Below are 20480 nucleotides of genomic sequence, written 5' to 3'. Positions count from 1 at the left end.
CCCCCAGTCCTTGAGCCTGAAGCCTCCTGGGACCTCAGCCCCTGCCCACAGCCTCAAGCACACAGTCAGCCTCCTCCCCAGACAGGGAGCTTTGGCCTGGTGGGGGGGAGGTAGAGGGCAGATGGGGGCCCTCCCTTCGCTGGTGTTCCCCCACCACCCCGGGGAGTGCCCGTGACAATGGACCAGGCAACGTTTTATTCTGTAAATAAGGGCGCATGAGTCGGAGCTGACTTGGCCCCAGCTAACACCCTGCGCTAGGCCCCGATAAGCAGCACACAGGCCCAATGGCCCTGACTCCTCACTGCTAACCTGGGAACACATGGTCACTAGTGAGTGTCCCCATTTACAGAGAAAAGAGGTCAGGCGGAGGATCCCCAAACACTTAGACCCGAGATCATAGCATGAGTCCTTCTGACTCACAGCCCCTGCCTGTAATGACTGGGCCCCACTACTGTGCCCACCCTCTTCCCTGTCCTCCTCCCCACTTGTCACAGAGGGCTCAGGCAGCCACTCATTGGTTTCAACCAACTTTTTTTTCCCCTGCTTTAGTTATTACTTAATCTTTTTTTTTTTTTTTTTGTAAACATATCTATCATACAACTTTTGCCAATTCAGCTTTAATGGGTATACAACTTATTGACAGTACTTAACAATAATAGGCTGTGCAAGGATCCCCTTAATCAATGTGATCCTTCCATCACCATTTACCTCCCTTTCCCCATCCCTCTAATAAACTTTGGTCTCTATACATTTCCCTTTCCTTGTTTTATATAAGTGAAGTCATGCGACATTTGTCCTTTTGTGACTGGCTTATTTCATTCAGAAAAATGTCTTCCAGCTCCATCCATACTGTAGCATGTATCAAGACTTCATTTCTCCTACTGGCTGAGCTGTATTCCATTGTATGTATATACCACATTTTGTTTATCCATTCCTCTGTTGAGGAGCATTCAGGTTGTTTCTATCTTTTGGCTATTGTGAATAGTGCTGCAGTGAACGTTGGTATACAAGTCTGTGTTTAAGTCTTTGCTTTCAAGTCTTTTGGGTATATACCTAGGAGTGGAATTGCTGGGTCATATGGTAGTTCTGGAAACCCTGGTGGTGTAGTGGTTAAGTGCTATGGCTGCTAAGCAAAGAGTCGGCAGTTCAAATCCACCAGGCGCTCCTTGGAAACTCTATGGGGCAGTTCTACTCTGTCCTACAGGGTCACTGAGTCCGAATCGACTCGACGGCACTGGGTTTGGTTTTGGTTTTTATGGTAGTTCTATTTTTAGTTTTTTGAGGAACTGCCACACTGTTTTCCACAAAAGCTGTACCATTTTGCTTTCCCACCAGGAATGGATAAGGGTTCCAATTTCCCCACATCCTCACCAACATTTGTTATTTTCTGTTCTTAATCTTAGCCATCCTAATGTGAGTGAGATGGTATCTCATCGTGGTTTTGATTTGCATCTCTCTGATGGTTAATGAGCTGAGCATCTTTTCATGTGTTTGGTGGCTATTTGAATGTCCTCTTTGGTGAGATATCTATTCAAGTACTTTGCCCATTTTATGATTGGGTTATTTGTCTTTTTCTTTTTAAGTTGTTGAAGTTTTATACATATTTTGGTTATTAGATTCTTGTCAGATATATGGTTTCCAAAGATAGTCTCCTGGTCATAAGCTTGTCTCTTAACTTTTTTGGTTATCTTTTGATGACTAGAAATTTCTAATTTCTATGAGGTCCCATTTATTTATTTTGTTTTTCTGTTTGTGCTTTTGTTATTATATTAGATAATCCATTGTTCAAACAACTTTTTCTTAAAACCTGCTGTGAGCTGGACGAAGGGGCCAGATGGACCAGTGAGACCTGGGGAAGGAAAGCCAGGCAGGCAGGAGGGCTTTGCAGGCGGGTGGTAAGGGCAGCACAGGGAGGGACTGAGCAGGGCTGTCCAGGGTGGGTCAGCGAGGGTTAGCCAGGAGAGCTACAGACAGCCTTCACATTTCTGGTAATACTTTCAGCACTATGAGCAGCATCTTCAAGAGATGCTTGCAGCAGGTACTGCAACCAATTTAGCAGTGGCCATAGTACCTCGAGTTGTTTTCTGCAAAATAGCTATAATCACTGCCCTGAGGTCCTAGATCCACGACGAACTCTTGTGGACTTAGAGGGGCCAGCAGGCTTCTTGGGCCGAGTTTCATGTGACTTCTGCCGCATTTTAGGTAACTCCCGCCGAACTTCACGTAACTCCCGCCGAATTTCACGTAACTCCTGCCAAATTTCACTTTCATATAACTCCTTCCGCATTTCGCGTAACTCCTGCTGCATTTCACCTAACGCCTCCCTCGTTTCACAGTCACGTTCACCTAACTCCTGCCGCATTTCACCTAACTCCTTCTTCATTTCACGGTCATGTTTATGTAACTCCTGCAGCATTTCGCCTAACTCCTTGCGAATTTCACAGTCATGTTCACCTAGCTCCTGCTGCATTTCATCTAACACCTTCTGCATTTCAGTGTCACGTTCACCTAACTCCTTTCGCATATCACCTAACTCTTTCTGCATTTCCTGGACATGTTCACCTAACTCCTGCCGCATGTCACCTAACTCCTTCCGCATTTCGTGGTCATGTTCACCTAACTCCTTCCGCATTTCGTGGTCATGTTCACCTAACTCCTTCCGAATTTCACCTGACTCCCGCCGCATTTCACCTAACTCCTGCCGCATTTCACCTAACTCCTTCCGAATTTCACGGTCATGTTCACCTAACTCCTTCCGAATTTCACGGTCATGTTCACCTAACTCCTTCCGAATTTCACGGTCATGTTCACCTAACTCGTACCGCAGTTCACCTAACTCCTTCCGCATTTCACCAAACTCCTGCCCCATTTCAGCTAACTCCTTTCGCATTTCACGGTCATGTTCACCTAACTCCTTCTGCATTTCACCTAACTCCTTCCGCATTTCACCAAACTCCTGCCTCATTTCACCTAACTCCTTTCGCATTTCATGGTCATGTTCACCTAACTCCTCCCGAATTTCACGGTCATGTTCACCTAAATCCTTCCGCATTTCACCAAACTCCTGCCTCATTTCACCAAACTCCTGCCTCATTTCACCTAACTCCTTTCGCATTTCACGGTCATGTTCACCTAACTCCTTCCGAATTTCACGGTCATGTTCACCTAAATCCTTCCGCATTTCACCAAACTCCTGCCCCATTTCACCTAACTTCTTTCGCATTTCACGGTCATGTTCACCTAACTCCTTCCGAATTTCACGGTCATGTTCACCTAACTCCTTCCGAATTTCACCTGACTCCTTTCGCATCTCACCTAACTCCTTCCGAATTTCACCTGACTCCTTTCGCATCTCACCTAACTCCTTCCGCATTTCACCTGACTCCTGCTGCATTTCACTTGACTCGTTCTGCATTTCACCTGACTCCTTTTGCATTTCAGTAGGAGAGTGAGCCGAGTCCTGTGGAGGTGGAGGGCAGGTCAGGGTCAGAATATGAGCTACATAGGTGTGACCCAGGTCCTGATCCAGCTAAGACCTCCCAGGAAAACAACGCTGAGCCCCCCCCCCCCCCCGCTTGGGAAAATAAGACCCATTTGCAGAACCCCTCATGGGAACACTTTCCGTTTCCCCCCAATACCTCTACAGACAGGAGGGAGCTGGCCCGTGGCTCCCGCCCCCATGGGTGTATCTGGCTGTTATAGGCTGGTTTCTGGGCCTGGTGCCAGGCACACTCAGGCTCCATCAATGTCTTTAGTTGAGGGCAGGAGGCAGTGCCAGCAAGAGTGCCCACCTCTAAGAGCTTGGGAAATCCCCCTTTCTGTCAGGGCAGCTGTGACACACACAGGCCCACACCTAAACCAGGGGGAATTGGGTGATTGTAAAAAAAAAAGGGGGGGGGGGACGGGGAGGGTGGCCATGAGTGAAATGGGCTAGACAGGCAACCTATAACAATAACAAAATACTCCAGCCACCCTGGTGTTGAACCTTATAATCAAGCTCCACCCCATTCTCAGCACCTCGTCCCTCCTCCCCACTCAATTGGAGTCCAGACCCAGGTGCCTGGGACCAGACAACTGGCAGACCCTGTTCTGTGTCCTATGCTGTGGGATTGGACACCCCTCAGCCTCCCTGGGGCCTCAGTATCCCTCACCCGTGCATGGACCTACAACACAGGTGTGTCCTGAGGAGTTAGGAGGTGTGCAAGGATGTGTCCAGTGTAAGGAATGGGCAGGCCTCGGTAGCACCATCACCGTGAAACCACCTACTCCACCCAAATTGCGGGGAGCTTGGGTGTGGGGACATCTGACCTGGAGCCAGATACGAGGGACACAATGACTCACCTGTTCAGGTCCTGAGGATTCACTTTCTTTTGAATCAGGGTGTTCGTCTGAATTCTCATTCTGTGAAGAGAGGCAAAAATTGGAATACTCTGATCCTTCGATCCCAAGTGGTCCTGAATGTCCTCAGTGTCAAGCAGTAGAACCCAGATCCCCTCCCCTTCACAGCACAGAGCTGGCAAACATGGGGTTGGACTTCTTATCATTCTGGTCCTCAGAGCCCCGTCAACAATGTTTATCTGTGGAGGTAACAATGGCACTCAGGCCTGTATGTTTCCCCTTCCCAGAGACGAGTTATACGCACATCTACACACACACACACACACACACACACACACTCGTAATACAGGTCAGACTTGACTGTGCATACACAGACATATGCACATCATGGTAGGCGTGCTGGATCAGCTGGTTAAACCGAGAACTCTGGTTCCCAGATACCCTACCCTCTATGGTCCCAGTGAGAGTTGGCCTAGAGAGGAACTTTGGGGGCTGGGAGGCAGATGTCATTTCTGTAGCCATTCCTCTCTGTGGTGGTGACACAGAAGTAGGGGTGCCCAGTGCAGTCCATGCTGCATCCTGCTGCTGTTCCACCTTGCCGATCCTGCAGGCCCACAAAACCCCAGAACACCCCCAAAACTCAAATGGATCCACAGAGGCTGGAGATGCCCCACAGATTCCCGTGCGCTCCCGTGCCATGGTCCTAATCTTGTGACTGGGGGCACTTGGACCCTAGATATTCTGGATGGTCAGTGCCACCCCCAGACTTAGCTGGCCGTGTTTTTACACACAATTTGAGTCACTCCAAATCAGCGATGGCACTATACTGTCAGTCCAGGGTATAAGGCAAAGGCAGCACACAAAAACCAGTGGGAGCAATTTGTTCTCCAGGCCACTCTCCTGGAACCAGGACAGTCATTAGTTGGGGTCATTGTCCCCCATTTCCTCCCCCAGCTGTGAGCTGGCCCAAGGGGGATGGTCTTTTTAAGACTCAAGAGTTGATACCTATGATCCACCAGGAGCTGAAAAAGCTGGCAGAGAAGGGAGTGGGAGACTGGCGAACAGAAATGTCCCCAGCTCTTGAGCCTGAGGCTTCCTGCACCTCAGCCCCTGCCCACACCCTCAAGCACTTGCTGGTGCTTTCCTTCCTCCCCTGTGACCAAGGCCTATCCTCCCTTTCCTTAATGCTCTGCCACTGGGTCAGGTCCCTGGGATCCCTTTCTGTCACAGCAGCTGTGCTACACACAGGCCCACACCTAAGTCACAGGAAGTTGGAGTGATGGTAAAGCATGGGGGAGGGAAGAGGATGGGGGCCATGAATCAGAATGGCCTAGGCAGGCAACCTACAACGATAACAAAATACTCCCAGGCGCCCAGGTGTTGAACTTTACAATCAAGCTCCAGCCCATTCTTAGCTCTTTGTCCCTCCTACCCATTCAACTGGGGTCCAAACCCAGGTGCCTGGGACCAGACACCTGACAGTGAGATTGGACACCCCTCAGCCTCTCCAGAGCCTGAGTATCCCTCACCTGTGCACGGACTTAAAACAGAGATGTGTCTTGGGGAGTTAGTGGATGTGGGAGGATGTGTCCAGTGTAAGGGACTTTGGTAGCATCATCACCATGAAATAACCCACTCCTCCAAATTATGAGGAGCAGGAGAGTGTGGATATCTGACCTGAAGCCCGATACGAGGGAAACAATGACCAACCAGTCCATGTCCCCAGGGTTCACTTTCGATTATGTCATAGAATCTATCTAAAATCTCATGCTGTGAAGAGAGGCAGAAGTTGGGACAACAGCCTGATTCTTCTCCACCCTGGGTCCAAGGTGGCCCTGAATGTTCTCAGGGTCACACAGTAGAAACCCCCCTGCAGCTGTCTACACAGCCCAGAGCTGACAGACATGGAGAAGAACTTCTTAACCGTTCTGGTCCTCAGGGCCTTGTCAACAATGTTTATCTGCTGTGGTGACAATGGCACTCAGGCCATTATATGCTCCCCCTTCTAAGAGACAAACTCTATGGGGCAGTTCTACTCTGTCCTATAGGGTCGCTATGAGTCGGAATCGACTCGACGGCACTGGGGTTTCTAAAAGTCAAGTTGTATGCACACATAAACACACAAATACTTACATACAGGTAAGCTCTCACTGTGCACACACAGATATATGCAACCTGTGGTGGGCGTAGTGGGTCAGCTGGTTAAGCTGGGAACTCTATTTCCCAGATATGCTACCCTCTATGGTCCCAGTGAGACTTGGCCTAGATAGGAACTTGTGAGGGGCTGGGAAGCAGAAGGCATTTCTGTAGCCATTCTTCTTATCGTGGTGATGAAGAGGCAAAGGTGCCCATCTCGGTCCACTTTGCATCCAGCTGCTGTTTCTGACTGCTGATCCTGCAGGCTCACTGGGCCATTACTTCACCCCCAACACTTGAATTGACCCTCCAAGGTGGGAGGTATCCCACAGATTCCCCATGAGCTCCTATGACATGACCCCAATCTGGTGGCTGGAAGCACTTGGCTCCTGGATAGCCTGGGTGGTCAGGGCCACCCACAGAATCTGCCTGGCCCTGACTATACAAACAATTTGAGTCACCCCAAATCAGCAATACCACTATACTATCAGCCAGGGTGTGAGACAAAGGAAGAACCACACAGGCCAGCAGGAGTAGTTTGCTATCCAGGACACCATCCTGGAACCAGGACAGTCGTTAGGCCCTGGACGACTACATTGGCAAAAGTCCCAGAGCTCCCTGGGGCATCTGGTTGACCCCATGTGTGTGCAGGAGGCAGGGAGCAGATAGAGGATCAGAGGCACTCCAACAGGGAGAGATACACACAGCTGCTGGGTCAGTCCTGGGCCTCCCCAGTCCGACCCAGGCACTGGAGGAGAGCTTAAAAATCTTCAAGGAAAGCACTCTAAAACTTTGCCCACACCCAACCTCCAGGCTTGCCGAGGTTAAGGGGGCTTCTGGGATTAGTGATTCTTCCAAAATCTAACTCCTTTCCAGACCTTCCATCCTCCAGCTCCCCCAAAATCATGCAGATCTGACTTCTAAACTAACTCCCTTATCCCATAAGCACTCATTGTTACTTGGCTCCCCTGACTATCCATGACACACACACCAAGAAACATCTAAAGCACATGCCTTTGCACACACAGACACAAACACACACACACCTAGAAATGAACACAAATGACATGCCTCCTCACAAACACACACAAAAGGAGCTGCCCCCAGAATTTATCTCCAAGGCCAAAGTTATGCCCCCATAACTAAGACTGGCTACATCATTCGTGGGACACAGAGCAAAATGAAATGCAGGATGACATGTCAAAAGTTATTCATAATTTTAAGTTGATGACAACAGAGCATTATACCAACAAAACGTGGGCCTTTCTGAGTGTGGGCCCTTTTGAGCATAAGGCCCTGTGCAGAAGCCAGCCCTGTCTATGACCCCAGCCCCCCAGGTACCCCCATGGCCCTGGGGAATCTATACAATGGGATCAGCAAGGCTGGTGGGCACATTTGGGGAAATGGGATTCCAGCGCCCCACAGTTCTCCCATCACTTGCTCTGACTCACCTCGCCAGACTCCATGGTGGCTCAGAGTTCCAGAAGACAATGCCTGGTGAGGAGGGACAACTGTGAGGAAAAGTGAGCGATGACTGTTCCTCTTCCCCACCTGCTGGGGAGTCCCTGTGGCTCAGTGCCCTCAGCTCCCTCCCTGTGATGTCCCCACAACCAAACCGGGCTTTGTGCCTGGAGGAGCCCAGGCCTCCACTGGGACAGTCACCTTCTCCTCCACCAGACAGACACTTTGTGAGTCTCCTCCCCGTCCAATCTGCACAAAACCCAGCTGAGGTTTCTCCTCCCAAAGCGAGGCCAGCTGATTTAAGTGCAGTAGAGGGAGGGGCTCGTGAGGGTGGAGTCTCCTCAAAGCACGAGACAGAGCTGAGTGTGTGAGCGTGAGTGTGCCTGTGTGAGAGAGATAAAGAGACAGAGGTATGAGGGGCATCTGAAGGGTGGGGACTCTTACAATCTTTTCTCTGACCTTGGCCCCTCCAGTCTCTGAGCTGCCAGGAACGGGCTGCTTCCCCCCAACCCCCCCTGCCAGAGGGAGGGAGGGGCAGAGGGAAAGTGCAGAGTTGGGAAAGGAGGTGAGGAGAGGGAAGGCAGCCACGTGGAAGTCAATGTATAGGTTAAGGCTGACCAAGTCTCTTACATGGAGCTGCTTCCCAGCTAAGAGTCCAGAGAAGGTTCCGGTCTACCTTCTTGGTTTGGGATGTGACAGGACCTGCAAGACCATGAAGGTGGGTCCCCAGACCCGAGACCACCACCTACACAGTGTGGGAATGGCTGGCAGTGATATGACCGCCTGAATGATGCCTGGGCCATGTCATGCACAAGTTCCACCTTTTGCCTGTTCTGAATAATGCCACTATGAACATTCGTGGACAAGTTTTTTGGTTTTTCTTTGTTTTGTTTTTTAGTCAGTCGTTGGAAGCTTTTATTATTTCATTGTATTCTAATGATTTTTTTTCCCAACTTCTCATCTCCAATTTTTACTGTTGTTGAAAACAGACACAGTAAAACATACACCAATTTTCCTGAGGTTTACCCTTCAGCCAAAGATTAGGCAGGCCTATAAAAAAAACAATAATACTCATAGCTCAACCATAATACAAAAGTAAATGGCACACCAGCCCAGTGGCAAGGACAAGAAGGCAAGCGTGGACAGGAAAGTTGGACGAATGGAAATGGGGAACCCAAGGTTTATAAGGGGAGAGTGTTAACATTTTGCATGTTTGGCAACCAAAGGCATAAAACAATATGTGTATTAATTGTTTAATGAGAAACTAATTTGCTCTGTAAACCTTCGTCTGAAGCACAAATAAAAAAAAAAAAAAAAGATACCAAGCAACATACTGCATTGGGCAAATATGCTGCAAAAGTCCTCTATAAAAAAAAAAAAAAAAAAAAAAACACCAATTCAGTAATTTTTAAAATACGAAATAGTTTTTATTGTGAATAAGGGTAAAAATACACTTACCCAGCTAATTCATAGACCTTAGGAAACATTGCTTTTCATGACCTTGTCTTTAGGTAAAATCCAAGTCAAATTCCGATTAACTCCAACATTATTAGGGTAAATTTCTTGAAAATATTGTAAGATTATTTCTTAAATTTTCCGTTGCACCAATTAGAATTGACTTTTAAAGGTGCTTCTCAGCTATTGGAGCCCTGGTGGCACAGTAGTTAAGAGCCGTGGCTGCTAACCAAAAGATCAGCAGTTGGAATCCACCTGCCACTCCTTGGAAACCCTACGGGGCAGTTCTACTCTGTTCTGTAAGGTCACGATGAGCAGAATCGACTCAGTGGCAAAGGGTTTCTTCTTTTCTATTTGCTATTAAATTTATTTCCTTGTAGGTGAAGAATTTTAATGACTTTTCAGAACAACATAAATGTTGTTTATCATTGCTGAAAAACTTGACTTTATTGTGGTGATCATTTTTGTTTGTTTCATTGGTACTAAAGACATAAATCCTTCACCAGATGAGATTAAACACACCAGCAATCAGAGTGTCAGCAATTATCTTCTCCATCTTGGATGTATGTTAAGTTGCTTTCAATGCTGATAGTAACAAAGACACCTCTCTTTGCTCTCCAAGGAAAGAAACTCATTGTGGTGCATTGAATTACTAAATACGGCCCCTCTAGCGGTGGTCTTTGTGACTCACATACAATGATTCAGTGGGACTATGCAAATAAGGTATATGGAGCTTGTGATGGTTAGGGTTATGTGTCAACTTGGCTAGGCCATGATTCCTAGGATTGTATGGTTGTCCTCCATTTTGTGATCTGATGTAATTATCCTAATTATCCTCCATTTTATGTGTTGTAAATCCTAACCTCTATATGTTAGTGGTTTGGTTCTACTATGTCCTATAGGGTCGCTATGAGTCAGAATCGACTCGACGGCACTGGGCACTGGGTTGTATATGTTAGTGGGAGCCCTGGTGGTGCAGTGGTTAAGAGCTATGGCTACTAACCAGAAGATTGGCAGTTTGAATCCATCAGCCCCTCCTTGGAAACCATACGGGGCAGTTCTACTCTGTCCTGTAGGGTTGACATGAGTAGAATAGATTCGAAGGCAACAGGTTTGGTTTTTTGCTTTTTTTATATGTTAATGAGGTAGGACTGGTGTGGGGTGTATCTTGAGTCACAGCCTTGCAGGGGGGCATGAGTCAAGTCTCACCCTTACTCAAGTTATCCCTTTCCCTGTGGTGTAGCCTACATCCAAGTTCTGCTGGGGCTCTCCCTCTCTGCACCCGAATCCTGAGTCATTGTCCGACCTCCAGTTCATGGGACTTAAACCAGCGGCCTGCTACCTGGTCTGCCTATTCTGGGATTCGCCAACTTCAGCAGCCTGTGAGCCATCAGACTGTTGTCTAACCTGATTCACCAGCTTTCAAAGCCTTTTGATACAGCAGCCTTGTCACCTGGCCTGCCAGTTTGGGTTCCTTAGCCCCTGTGGGCACATGAGTCAGGAGAAGGCTAGGCCTGACCCACGGATTTGGGACTTGCCAGCCTCCACAACGACATGAGTCATTTCCTTTATACAATTTGTGAGTTCTGTGAGACATTGCAGGGAATTATGGAGCCCAAAGGCCGGAGGGAGAGTACTAAAGGGAGGAACAGTAGTTAATTTTAGAGATGATGGAGTGGTATAGCAGTTTGGAAAAGTTGGACATTTGGGGCATTTTTAACCTCCTTCCCCTGCCCCCCCCCCCCCGCCCATAGGAACCAGCTTTGTCCTGATCCTTATAAAATAAATTATTCGTTTACTCATGATCCCAAAATTCTGTTTGTGTACTTCGTTGGTACAGATAAACTGAACTCTGTAATGTAGGGCTGCTATGAGTCAGAATTGACTCAACAGCAGCGGGTTTGGTTTTTGGTTTTATGTGATAAATAGAAGTAGTAATGAAGCTAATGAACATATAAATAAGAAGAAAATATAGTACAGAGGTTTTTCAGGCATTATGTCTTTTATTTCCACATTTTATCACTAATATTGTATTTTAGGCATTTTTATTTTCAATCAATCTTTATAACAGGACAAATAGGACTTAAATAAAGTCTCATGCTTTGTTGTCCAGAAGGTTGAGCAGTTATGCAATATAACTGGGATTCACAAAATGAATACGTTGTTTGAGGCTGCAATCCCATCTTCTCAAAACGATGTCTTGAAACACTTTTGAGGCACTGGTTGGATGCCAGTCTGTTCCCTTCTTGAGCAGCTGATTAAAGTTACTCTCCACCCATTCTCTTATCAGGTTCTCACACTCCTGGAGCACTATGTACCACCTTAATCAAATTCAGCAAGTATATGTATAATTTAAAGAATTGCACATGTAGAATTTACAATTTTACGTAAAAAGGTTTAAAGAAGCCTACAGGGAATTCTTTATGATTTAAGGTTTAAAGATTATCTCAAGGCAACTGTTTGAATTTGAAACTGTGTTCAAATCCCCCCACCTCTTTTTTTTTTAAATCAGGATTCTTCTATAGAATCTTTGGTCAAGACGTTCAGCATTGATAGCTGGCCACCATTCAGTTCTTTTGGTTTCGTGGCAGAGGAGGCAGTTGTTCAATGAGGCAATTAGCCTCACATTTCGTTCCAGCTTTATTTTCCTGACTCCTTTCTTTGCTGGCCCAGGCAAATACAGACCAACTGTGGTAGCTTGGATGCCCATTTGCAATCCTTTGAGAACTCAGGCACTATTCAAAGAACTAGGAAGTGGTAGAAGAGAAGCACGAGAAAAAATACTAGGTCAATTAACTGGAATGAGCCTTGAAACCTTCACCCTAAACCTCTGAACCAAGAAGTCAGGAACTGCCAGGTGTTTTCCAAAGTCACTGCACCAGTTTACATTCCCACCAGCAGTATAAAAAAAGGGTTTCAATTTCTCCACATTCTCACCAACACTTGCTTTTGTCCTTCTTTTTGATTATAGTCATCCTACTTGGCATTTCTAACCCTCCAAGCAGCTGTACAAAAGAAAGGCCTGGAGATCTGCTGGAATAAAGATTACAACCAAGAAAACCCTCGAGAGCGGTTCTACTCTAACACCTGGGGTCACAATGTATCTGACTGGACTCCAGGGCACTGGAGGTTTTACAACACACCAGTGATCTGTGCTGTTATTGGGTGCCGTGAGTCAACACAATGACCCCATGTGACACGGTAGGACTGCCCCATAGGGTTTTTTAGCAGTTGGCTGCAACCATCTTTTCAGTTAGCAGCTGAGCACTTAACTTTTGTAACACCAGGGCTCCTTCCAGTGACTTGTATGTGCTGGGATATCAAGGGGGGAAGGCTGGAATGAGAAGGGGTAGCAGCCTGGGAAGATGTGAGGAAGGGTGTCCCAGGCACAAGGAACAGCATGTGTGTCATGGATTGAATTGTGTCCCTCCAAAATATGTGTTGTAATTGCTAACTTCTATGTCTACGGTTATATTCTCCTTTGAGAACGGGTTGTATTTGTTATCTTAAGGAGCCAGGATTAGTGTAGGGTATATCTTTGAGATATAAAAGATATGAAATGCAAGCTAGCAAGCAGAGATGGGGAAGAGAGATGCCAAGCCACACGAAGCCATCCCAGAAGCAGAAGCTCAGAAGAACAAGGACCTTCAGCCAGAGCCGACAGAGAAAGGCTTTCCCTACAGCTGGCACTCTGAATTTGAACTTCTAGCCTCCTAAACTGTGAGAAAATAGATTTCTGCTTGTGCTATTTCTGTTATAGCAGCAGGAGATAACTAAGACAATGTCCAAAGGCCCTGAGAAGGGAGGTGGTTGGCAGGCAACAGGGAGGATATTTGTCAAGGAGGAAACATATGCAGAGTGAATGACCTGGGCCTTACAGGCCAAGGAAAGTGTTAATTTACAACAGGAAGGCGTGGTGAGGATTTAAGACAGAGAGTTGTTTTCATTTTTTAAAACAAAATCATTTATTCTCTGGCCCCTGGATGAAGGATGGCTTAAAAGAGGCAAGACCAGAGAGACCAGCTAGGAGGGCATGATAATCGTCCCAGCTTCTGACAATGGTGACACACGGGCTGCTGGCAATATCAGCACAGAGTGCTTTCTGGTTAAGAAACCAAGTGAGGGTTTAAGGAGTGGTCAGTGGAGATTGGCACAGGGTTACATGAGAAAAGCAGGGAAAGGGTATGAAAGAACTTGGAGGATGCTGGGCACTGGGCTTAAGATGTGGCCGAGAGTCAGTGGAGGCAGTGGGCAGCCCCTATAGTGGGATGCATCAGGCCAGACAGAGACACTAGCCAAAAAGAGATACAACCCATCCATTCCACCCTTGAGTCAGAATCGAGTTGGCAGCAATGGGTTTGGTTTTTGTTTTTGGTATTCCACCCTTAGTTATAGACCCAACAGGCTTGAAAGCAGGAACTCAAGCAGATACTGTACATCAATGTTCATTGCAGCATTCCAAAGAACAAGGCATCCAAGAGGTGTAAATAACCCAAGTGCCCATCAACAGATGAATGGATAAACACAAAGTGGTATATCCATACAATGGAATAGTATTCAGCTGTAGAGAGAAATGAAGTTTTGATACCTGCTACAACATGGATGAACCTTGAAAACATTATGGTAAGTGAAATAAGCCCACTTACATGAAATATCTAGAATAAGCAAATGCATAGAGACCAAGGTTTTTAGTGGACACCAAGGACTGTGGAGGGGCGGGGAGGGAGATGGGGAGCTAAAGTTTAAGATCACTGAGTTTCCGTTTGGGGGGGTGAGAAAGTTTGGGAAGTAGAGTGTGATAATGGTTGCACAACATGGTGAGTGTAATTAATGTCACTGAATTGTACACTGAAATTGGCAAATTCTTTGTTACTTTTTTTTTTACCAAAATAAAATTTTACAAACAAAAGTGGAGTCAGTAGAATCTCCAGGAAGTCAGGATGAATGGCGTAGTTCTCTTGATGGCTTCCAGATTGAACCTCCAAGGAAGAAGGTGGGCAGGGCCAAGAAAGTCTGGTAAGACCCTTCTGCTAGTCAGTCTGGCAGGAGCTGCTGGGGCAAGGGCTGGATGCAAGTAGGGTTCCTTCAGGTCAAGAGGGCCACAAGGAGACAAAAATCAGGGTCATTGTCCCCAATTTCTTTCTTTGGGCTGACAGCTGGCCTGAAGAGGATGGTCTTTGTAAGACTCAAGAGTTGATTCCTATGACCCATCAGGAACTGAAGAAGCTAGCAGAGAAGGGAGCGGGAGACTGGCCAACAGAAATGTCCCCAATCCTTGAGGTTGAGGCCTCCTGGGACCACAGCACCTGCCCACACCCTCAAGCACACTGGCAGACTTCTCCCCAGATAAAGACTCTGGCCAGGGGGGGCAAGTTTGGAGCTTTCCCCTTGCTGGTGCTTCTCTTCCTCTCTGAGCAACGTCTGTGATCAAGGACCAGGCACAGGAAGAGGCAATGTTTCTTTCTGTTGTAAATAAGGGTGCATGAGTCAGAGCTGACTCGACCCCAGCTAAGCACCCTGTGCCAGACACTTGATAAGCAGAACACAGGCCCAGTGGCCCCGAATCCTCACCACTAACCCACAAATATGTGGTCACTAGTGTCCCCATTTACAAAGAGGTCAGTAGGAGGGTCTGTGCTCATGCACAGACCAGACTCCAGTGTGAGTCTTTCTGACCTGCAGCCCTTGCCTGTAATGACTGGGCCCTGCTACCATGCCTGCCCTCTGCCCTGTCCTCCTCCCTACCTGTCACAGAAGCCTCAGGCAGCCACTCATTGGCTTCAACCAATTTTTTTCCCCTGCTTTAACTATTATATAATCTTTTTATTGTTGTTGTAAACATACCTATCACACAACTTTTGCCAGTTCAGCTTTTTATAGGTGTACAACTTATTGACAACACTTATAATAATTCGCTGTCCAACCCTACCCTTAATCAATGCAATTCTTCCATCACCGTTAACCCCCTTTTCCCCTCTCCCCCCACCCCATGGTAACCACTAATAAACTTTAGTCTCTGTACATTTCCCTTTCCTTGTCTTTTTATATAAGTAAAGTCATGCAACATTTGTCCTTTTGTGAGTTGCTTACTTCACTCAGCATAATATCCTCCAGCTCCATCCATATTGTAGCATGTACCAAGACACCATTTTTCCTACTGGCTGAGTAGTATTCCAGTGTATGTATGTACCACATTTTGTTTATTCAGTCATCTGTTGAGGGGCATTTAGGTTGTTTCTACATTTTGGTTATTATGAACAGTGCTGCAATGAACATTGGTATCCAAGTCTCCTTCAAGTTTTTTGGGTATATACCTAGGAGCGGAATTGCTGAGTCATATGGTAGGTCTATTTTTAGTTTTTTTGAGGAACCGCATGTGGTTTTCCATAAAAGCTGTGATATTTTGCATTCCCACCAGCAATGGATGAGGGTTCCAATTTCCCCACATCCTCACCAACATTTGTTATTTTCTGCTTTTAATCTTAGCCATCCTAGTGGGAGTGATGTGGTATCTCACTGTGGTTTTGACTTGCATCCTTCCGATGGCTAATGGGAAACCATGCTGTCATAGTGGTTAAGTGCTAAGGCTGCTAACCGAAGATCAGCAGTTTGAATCCACCAGGCGCTCCTCGGTCCTATAGGGTCACTTTGAGTCGAAATCGACTCGACAGCAATGGGTTTTTTTGTTTTTGTTTTAATGGCTAATGAATTGAGCATCTTTTCATGTGTTTGGTGGCCATTTGAATGTCCTCTTTGGTGAAAGATCTATTCAAGTCCTTTGCCCATTTTATGATTGGCTTACCGTGTTTTTGTGGTTAAGCTGCCAAAGTTTTATATGTATTTTAGTTATTAGATTCTTCTCAGATATATGGTTTCCAAAGATATTCTTCCCTTGGAAACTTGTCTTTTACCTTTTTTGGTAAAGTCTTTTAATGAAAAGAAATTAAAAATTTTTATGAGGTCTCATTTATTTATTTTGTCTTTTATGTTTGTGCTTTTGTTATTTTATTAGATAATCTACTGTCCAATCAACTTTTATTAAGACCTGCTAGGACCAGAAGGACAAGTGAGACCTGGGGAAGGAAAGCCAGGCAGGCAGGAGGGCTTTGCGGGCAGGTGGCAAGGACTGCACAGGGAGGGACTGAGCAGGGCTGTCCAGGCTGGGTCAGCAGGGTCAGCAGGGAGGCAAAGGCCAGCGCTATGGGAATCAGAGGCTTCAACCTGTGGCTGCAGGCTCCTGGCTGGCCCTAGAAGCCCAGGGCCAGGAGAGCTGCAGACAGCCTTCACATTGCTGCTAATGCCTTCAGTTCTATGGGCAGCACCTTCAACAGAATGGTCAGAACATACTGCAGAGGCTTCATCAGTGGCTGTAGCACCTCCTGGATTATTCTCTGCCCAATGGCAAGAACACTATCCATGAGGTCCCGGGTCCGTGAACTCTCGTAGTCCCCAAAGGGGCCAGCAGGCCTCTGGTATCTGGAAACTAACTGTTGCCACGTTTAGGTAAATGAGTGAGGCAAGTCCTGTGGGAGTGGAGGGCAAGTCAGGTTCAGGGTCAGGGCCTGGGCTCTGAGATACTATCCAGGCCCTGATCCTACTGAGCACCACCCCCTCCCCCAGGCTTGTGGGACTCTGGGAAAACAGAAGACCCATTTGCAGAAGCACCTCATGGGAACACCCCCTGTTTCCCCGTAACAGCTCTACAAACAGGAGCGAGCTGGCCCCAAGTCTCCCATCCCCCATGACTGTATCTGACTCTTCCAGGCTGGTTTCTGGGCCTGGAGCCAGGTACAGTCAGGCTCCATAGATGTCTTGAGTTGAGGGCAGGAGGCAGTGCCAGACCTGGTGCCCACCTCCAAGCTCTCAGGCAATTTCCATTGCTTTCAGGGCAGCTGTGCCACACATAGACCTGCACATAAACCAGGGGGAGCTGGGATGATGGTAAAGCAGGGGGGAGGAGAGGGTGGCCATGAATCAGAATGGACTAGACAGGCAACCTGCAACAATAACAAAATATACACCCTAGCCTCCCTGGTGTTGAACTTTATAATCAAGCCCCAGCCCATTCTCAGCTCTTTTTCCTTCCTCCCCACCCAAGTGGGGTCCAGACCCATGTGCCTGGGACCAGACACCAGGTAACCCCTGTTCTGTGTCCACATGCTGTGGGATTTGGACACCCCCAGCCTCCCCAGGCCTCAGTATCCCTCACTTGTGCACTCACCTCTGCACAGGTGTGTTTTAGGACTTAATGGGTGTGCGAGGATGTGTCCAGTATAATTGATGAGAAACCTCAGGTAGCACTATCACAATGAAACCACCCACTCCACCAAAATTGTGGGGAGCGTGGGTGTGGGGGACATCTGACCTGGAGCCAGATACAAAGAACACAATGACGCACCTGTTCATGTGCTGAGCATTCACTTTCAATTGTCTCAAGGTGTCTGTCTAAACTTTCACATGTGAAAAAAAATTTTTTTTTTTTTTTTTTTTTTTTGAGAGGCACAAATTGGAACAGCCTGATCCTTCTCCCTCCTGGGTCCCAGGTGGCCCTGAATGTTCTCAGGGACACACAGTAGAACCCATCACTCCTTCTTCACAGCCCAGAACTGAAAGGCATGGGGAAGAACTTCTTACCGCTCTGGTCCTCGGAATAAATAAACTGTGTTTATTTATAAACAAACTGCATTTATCTGTGGAGGTAACAATGACATTCAGGCAATTATATGTTTCCCCTTCCCAGAGACAAACTATATGCACACCTATACAAACACACACACTTAATACAGGTGGGCCTTCACCATGCAAACACGGACATATGCGTATGCACATTGTGGTGAGTGTGCTGAGACAGCTGGTTACGCCTTGAACTCTGGTTCCCAGATACCCTGCTGTCTTAGTTATCTAGTATTACTGTAACAGAAATACCACAAGTGGATGGCTTCATCAAACAGGAGTTTGTTCTCTCATAGTCTAGTAGGCTAGAAATCCAAATTCAGGGCATCATCTCCAGGGGAAGGATTTCTCTCTCTGTTGGCTCAGGAGGAAGGTCCTTGTCATCGATCTTCTCCAGGACTAGGAGCTTCTCTAAGCAGAAACCCTGAGTCCAAAGGATGCCCTCTGCTCCAGGTACTGCTATCTTGGTGGTATAAGGCCCCCTTTTCTCTTTACTCACTTCTCTCTTTTATATCTCAAAAGAGATTGACTTAAGGCACAACCTAAACCTGTAGATTGAGTTCTGCCTCATTAACATAATTGCCTCTAATCTTGCCTCATTAACATCACAGAGGAAGGATTTACAACACATAGGAAAATCACATGAGATGACAAAATGGTGGACAATCTCACAATTCTGGGAATCATGGCCTAGCCAACTTCACACCATTTTGAGGGGACACAATTCAATTCAAAACATTTCACTCTTTGGACCTCAAATATCCATGTCCTTGACACATGTAAAACACATTCACCCCATCATATCATAGCAAAAGTCTTAATTCAAATCCAAGTCCAAAATCCAAAAATTCCACTTCGTCAGTGAAATCTAGAATACAAGTTACCTACTTCCAAAACACAATGGTGGAATAGGCACAAGGTAGATATTTCCATTACAAATGGAATAAATTGGTGTCGGGAGTCTTAAAAGCTAGCAAGCAGCCATCTAAGATGCATCAAGTGGTCCCAACACACCTGGCACAAAGGAGAATGAAGAACACCAAAGACACAAGGAAAATATGAGTCCAAGAGTCAGAAAAAGGCCCCATCAGCCTGAGACCAGAAAAACCAGATGGTGCCTGGTTACCACCAATGATTGCCCTGATAGGGAACACAACAGAGTGTACCTGATGGACCAGGAGAAAAGTGGGGTGGAAGTGGACAGAGTGAAATTGCTCTGTTCTGCAGAAATTGGAACCTAGGGTTGATGGGGGACAGCAAGGGAGACAGTACAGGAGAATGGATGAGACAAAGAAGTAGAGAGAGGAGCCCAAAAACTGGTTGGGACTTTCCAGGAGGCAGGGCCAAGATGGTAGAGTAGTCAGACGCTTCCAGTGGTCCCTCTTACAACAAAGACCCAAAAAAACAAGTGAATCAATTATATATATGACAAGCTAGGAATCCTAAACATCAAAGACAAAGTTAAAATATCAAACTGAGTGACAAGCGGAGGGAGAGAAGGAGCAGAAGCAGTGAGGATTTGCCAGAGTTGACTTGGCTGGAATAGGCACCCCTCAACCCTGATCCCCTGGCGCTACGACAGCAGGGCTGGCGGTGGCATTTGGGACATGGCTGCTTCAGTGAGAGAAGGCAAGCAGAGGTGCAGCCACAACCTCCTGGTGCAATGACACAGAATCTATGCACACCTCCAGAATCTGCAAAAAAACAGCACTCTTGTCACAAGAAAAGTGATGTTGTCTAATTTACCGCACGGATCTAATAGTTCCTCCTTTTGAAAGAACTCTCTCCTATCTACCTGATCCCCCCTCCCTCTGCCCTAGCTAGTTTCAGTGACAGCTGATTTCCCTGGGCCTGAGATATGTCAAGCTGCACTCTCTGAGCCAGTCTCCTGGCCTCGGAGAAGGAATAAATTAACAAATGGGTAAGAAATAATCTACTGGCTCCCCTAATTTGGAAACTTAGAGCAGAAGTGGCTCCTGTCCGGGCACAAGCGGTCCACAGATTTGAACGTCTTTGACTACTGCAGGGACACAGGTGGCCCCATTTCAGGAGCTAGGATCTGGTGCTTATATTTCAAGGGTGAATGTGCTTGAGGTCTGACTGTAACTGTTTCAGCTGTATGGTGGAGAGGTGGGTTTTTAACGTTTGATACTGCTCTGCCTATTAAACAGGGTCCTCACTACCCACATCAGGGGCCTGAGGATAAGTGGTGCCTCCCAGTCCTGATGGTTAAAATCATTGGGTGCCTATGGTACGACTGCACAGCCCACTCACCAGTGTTCTCTAGAGAACAGGGACATGCCTTCCTCACAGACACATGGCAGAAGGTTGTCAGTCCCCTGCCTTCCTCAGAGTGTGCCCCCCTCCTGCATCCAGAAACCTCTGCATACACCAATCATCATTGCTCCTCTAAGATT

The 20480-nt window shown here is 46.9% G+C and overlaps 1 protein-coding gene across 50 annotated transcripts; it reads right to left on the bottom strand.

Annotated features, from left to right (window-relative positions):
- Window positions 1–597: 597 nt before the first annotated feature.
- On the bottom strand, window positions 598–8242 carry LOC126087160 (golgin subfamily A member 6-like protein 7). Of its 50 annotated transcripts, none has more exons than XM_049904303.1 (5): window positions 7926–8221; window positions 4342–4401; window positions 3241–3460; window positions 3133–3165; window positions 598–2907 (listed from the first exon to the last, which is right to left on the bottom strand). In XM_049904303.1, the coding sequence occupies exons 1-5, from the start codon at window positions 7938–7940 to the stop codon at window positions 2102–2104; spliced, it is 1134 nt and encodes a 377-aa protein (XP_049760260.1). In that variant the 5' UTR covers window positions 7941–8221; the 3' UTR covers window positions 598–2101. The 50 variants fall into 50 exon arrangements, with proteins under 50 accessions (XP_049760260.1, XP_049760265.1, XP_049760268.1 ...); XM_049904308.1 differs by having other exon boundaries at window positions 598–2832; XM_049904311.1 differs by having other exon boundaries at window positions 598–2811.
- Window positions 8243–20480: the final 12238 nt, after the last annotated feature.

Source organism: Elephas maximus, chromosome 12 (assembly GCF_024166365.1).
Source record: "Elephas maximus indicus isolate mEleMax1 chromosome 12, mEleMax1 primary haplotype, whole genome shotgun sequence".
Classification (NCBI taxonomy): domain Eukaryota; kingdom Metazoa; phylum Chordata; class Mammalia; order Proboscidea; family Elephantidae; genus Elephas; species Elephas maximus.
The sequence above is the reverse complement of the archived record's forward strand: the minus strand, read 5'-3'. Positions and strand labels throughout refer to the sequence as shown.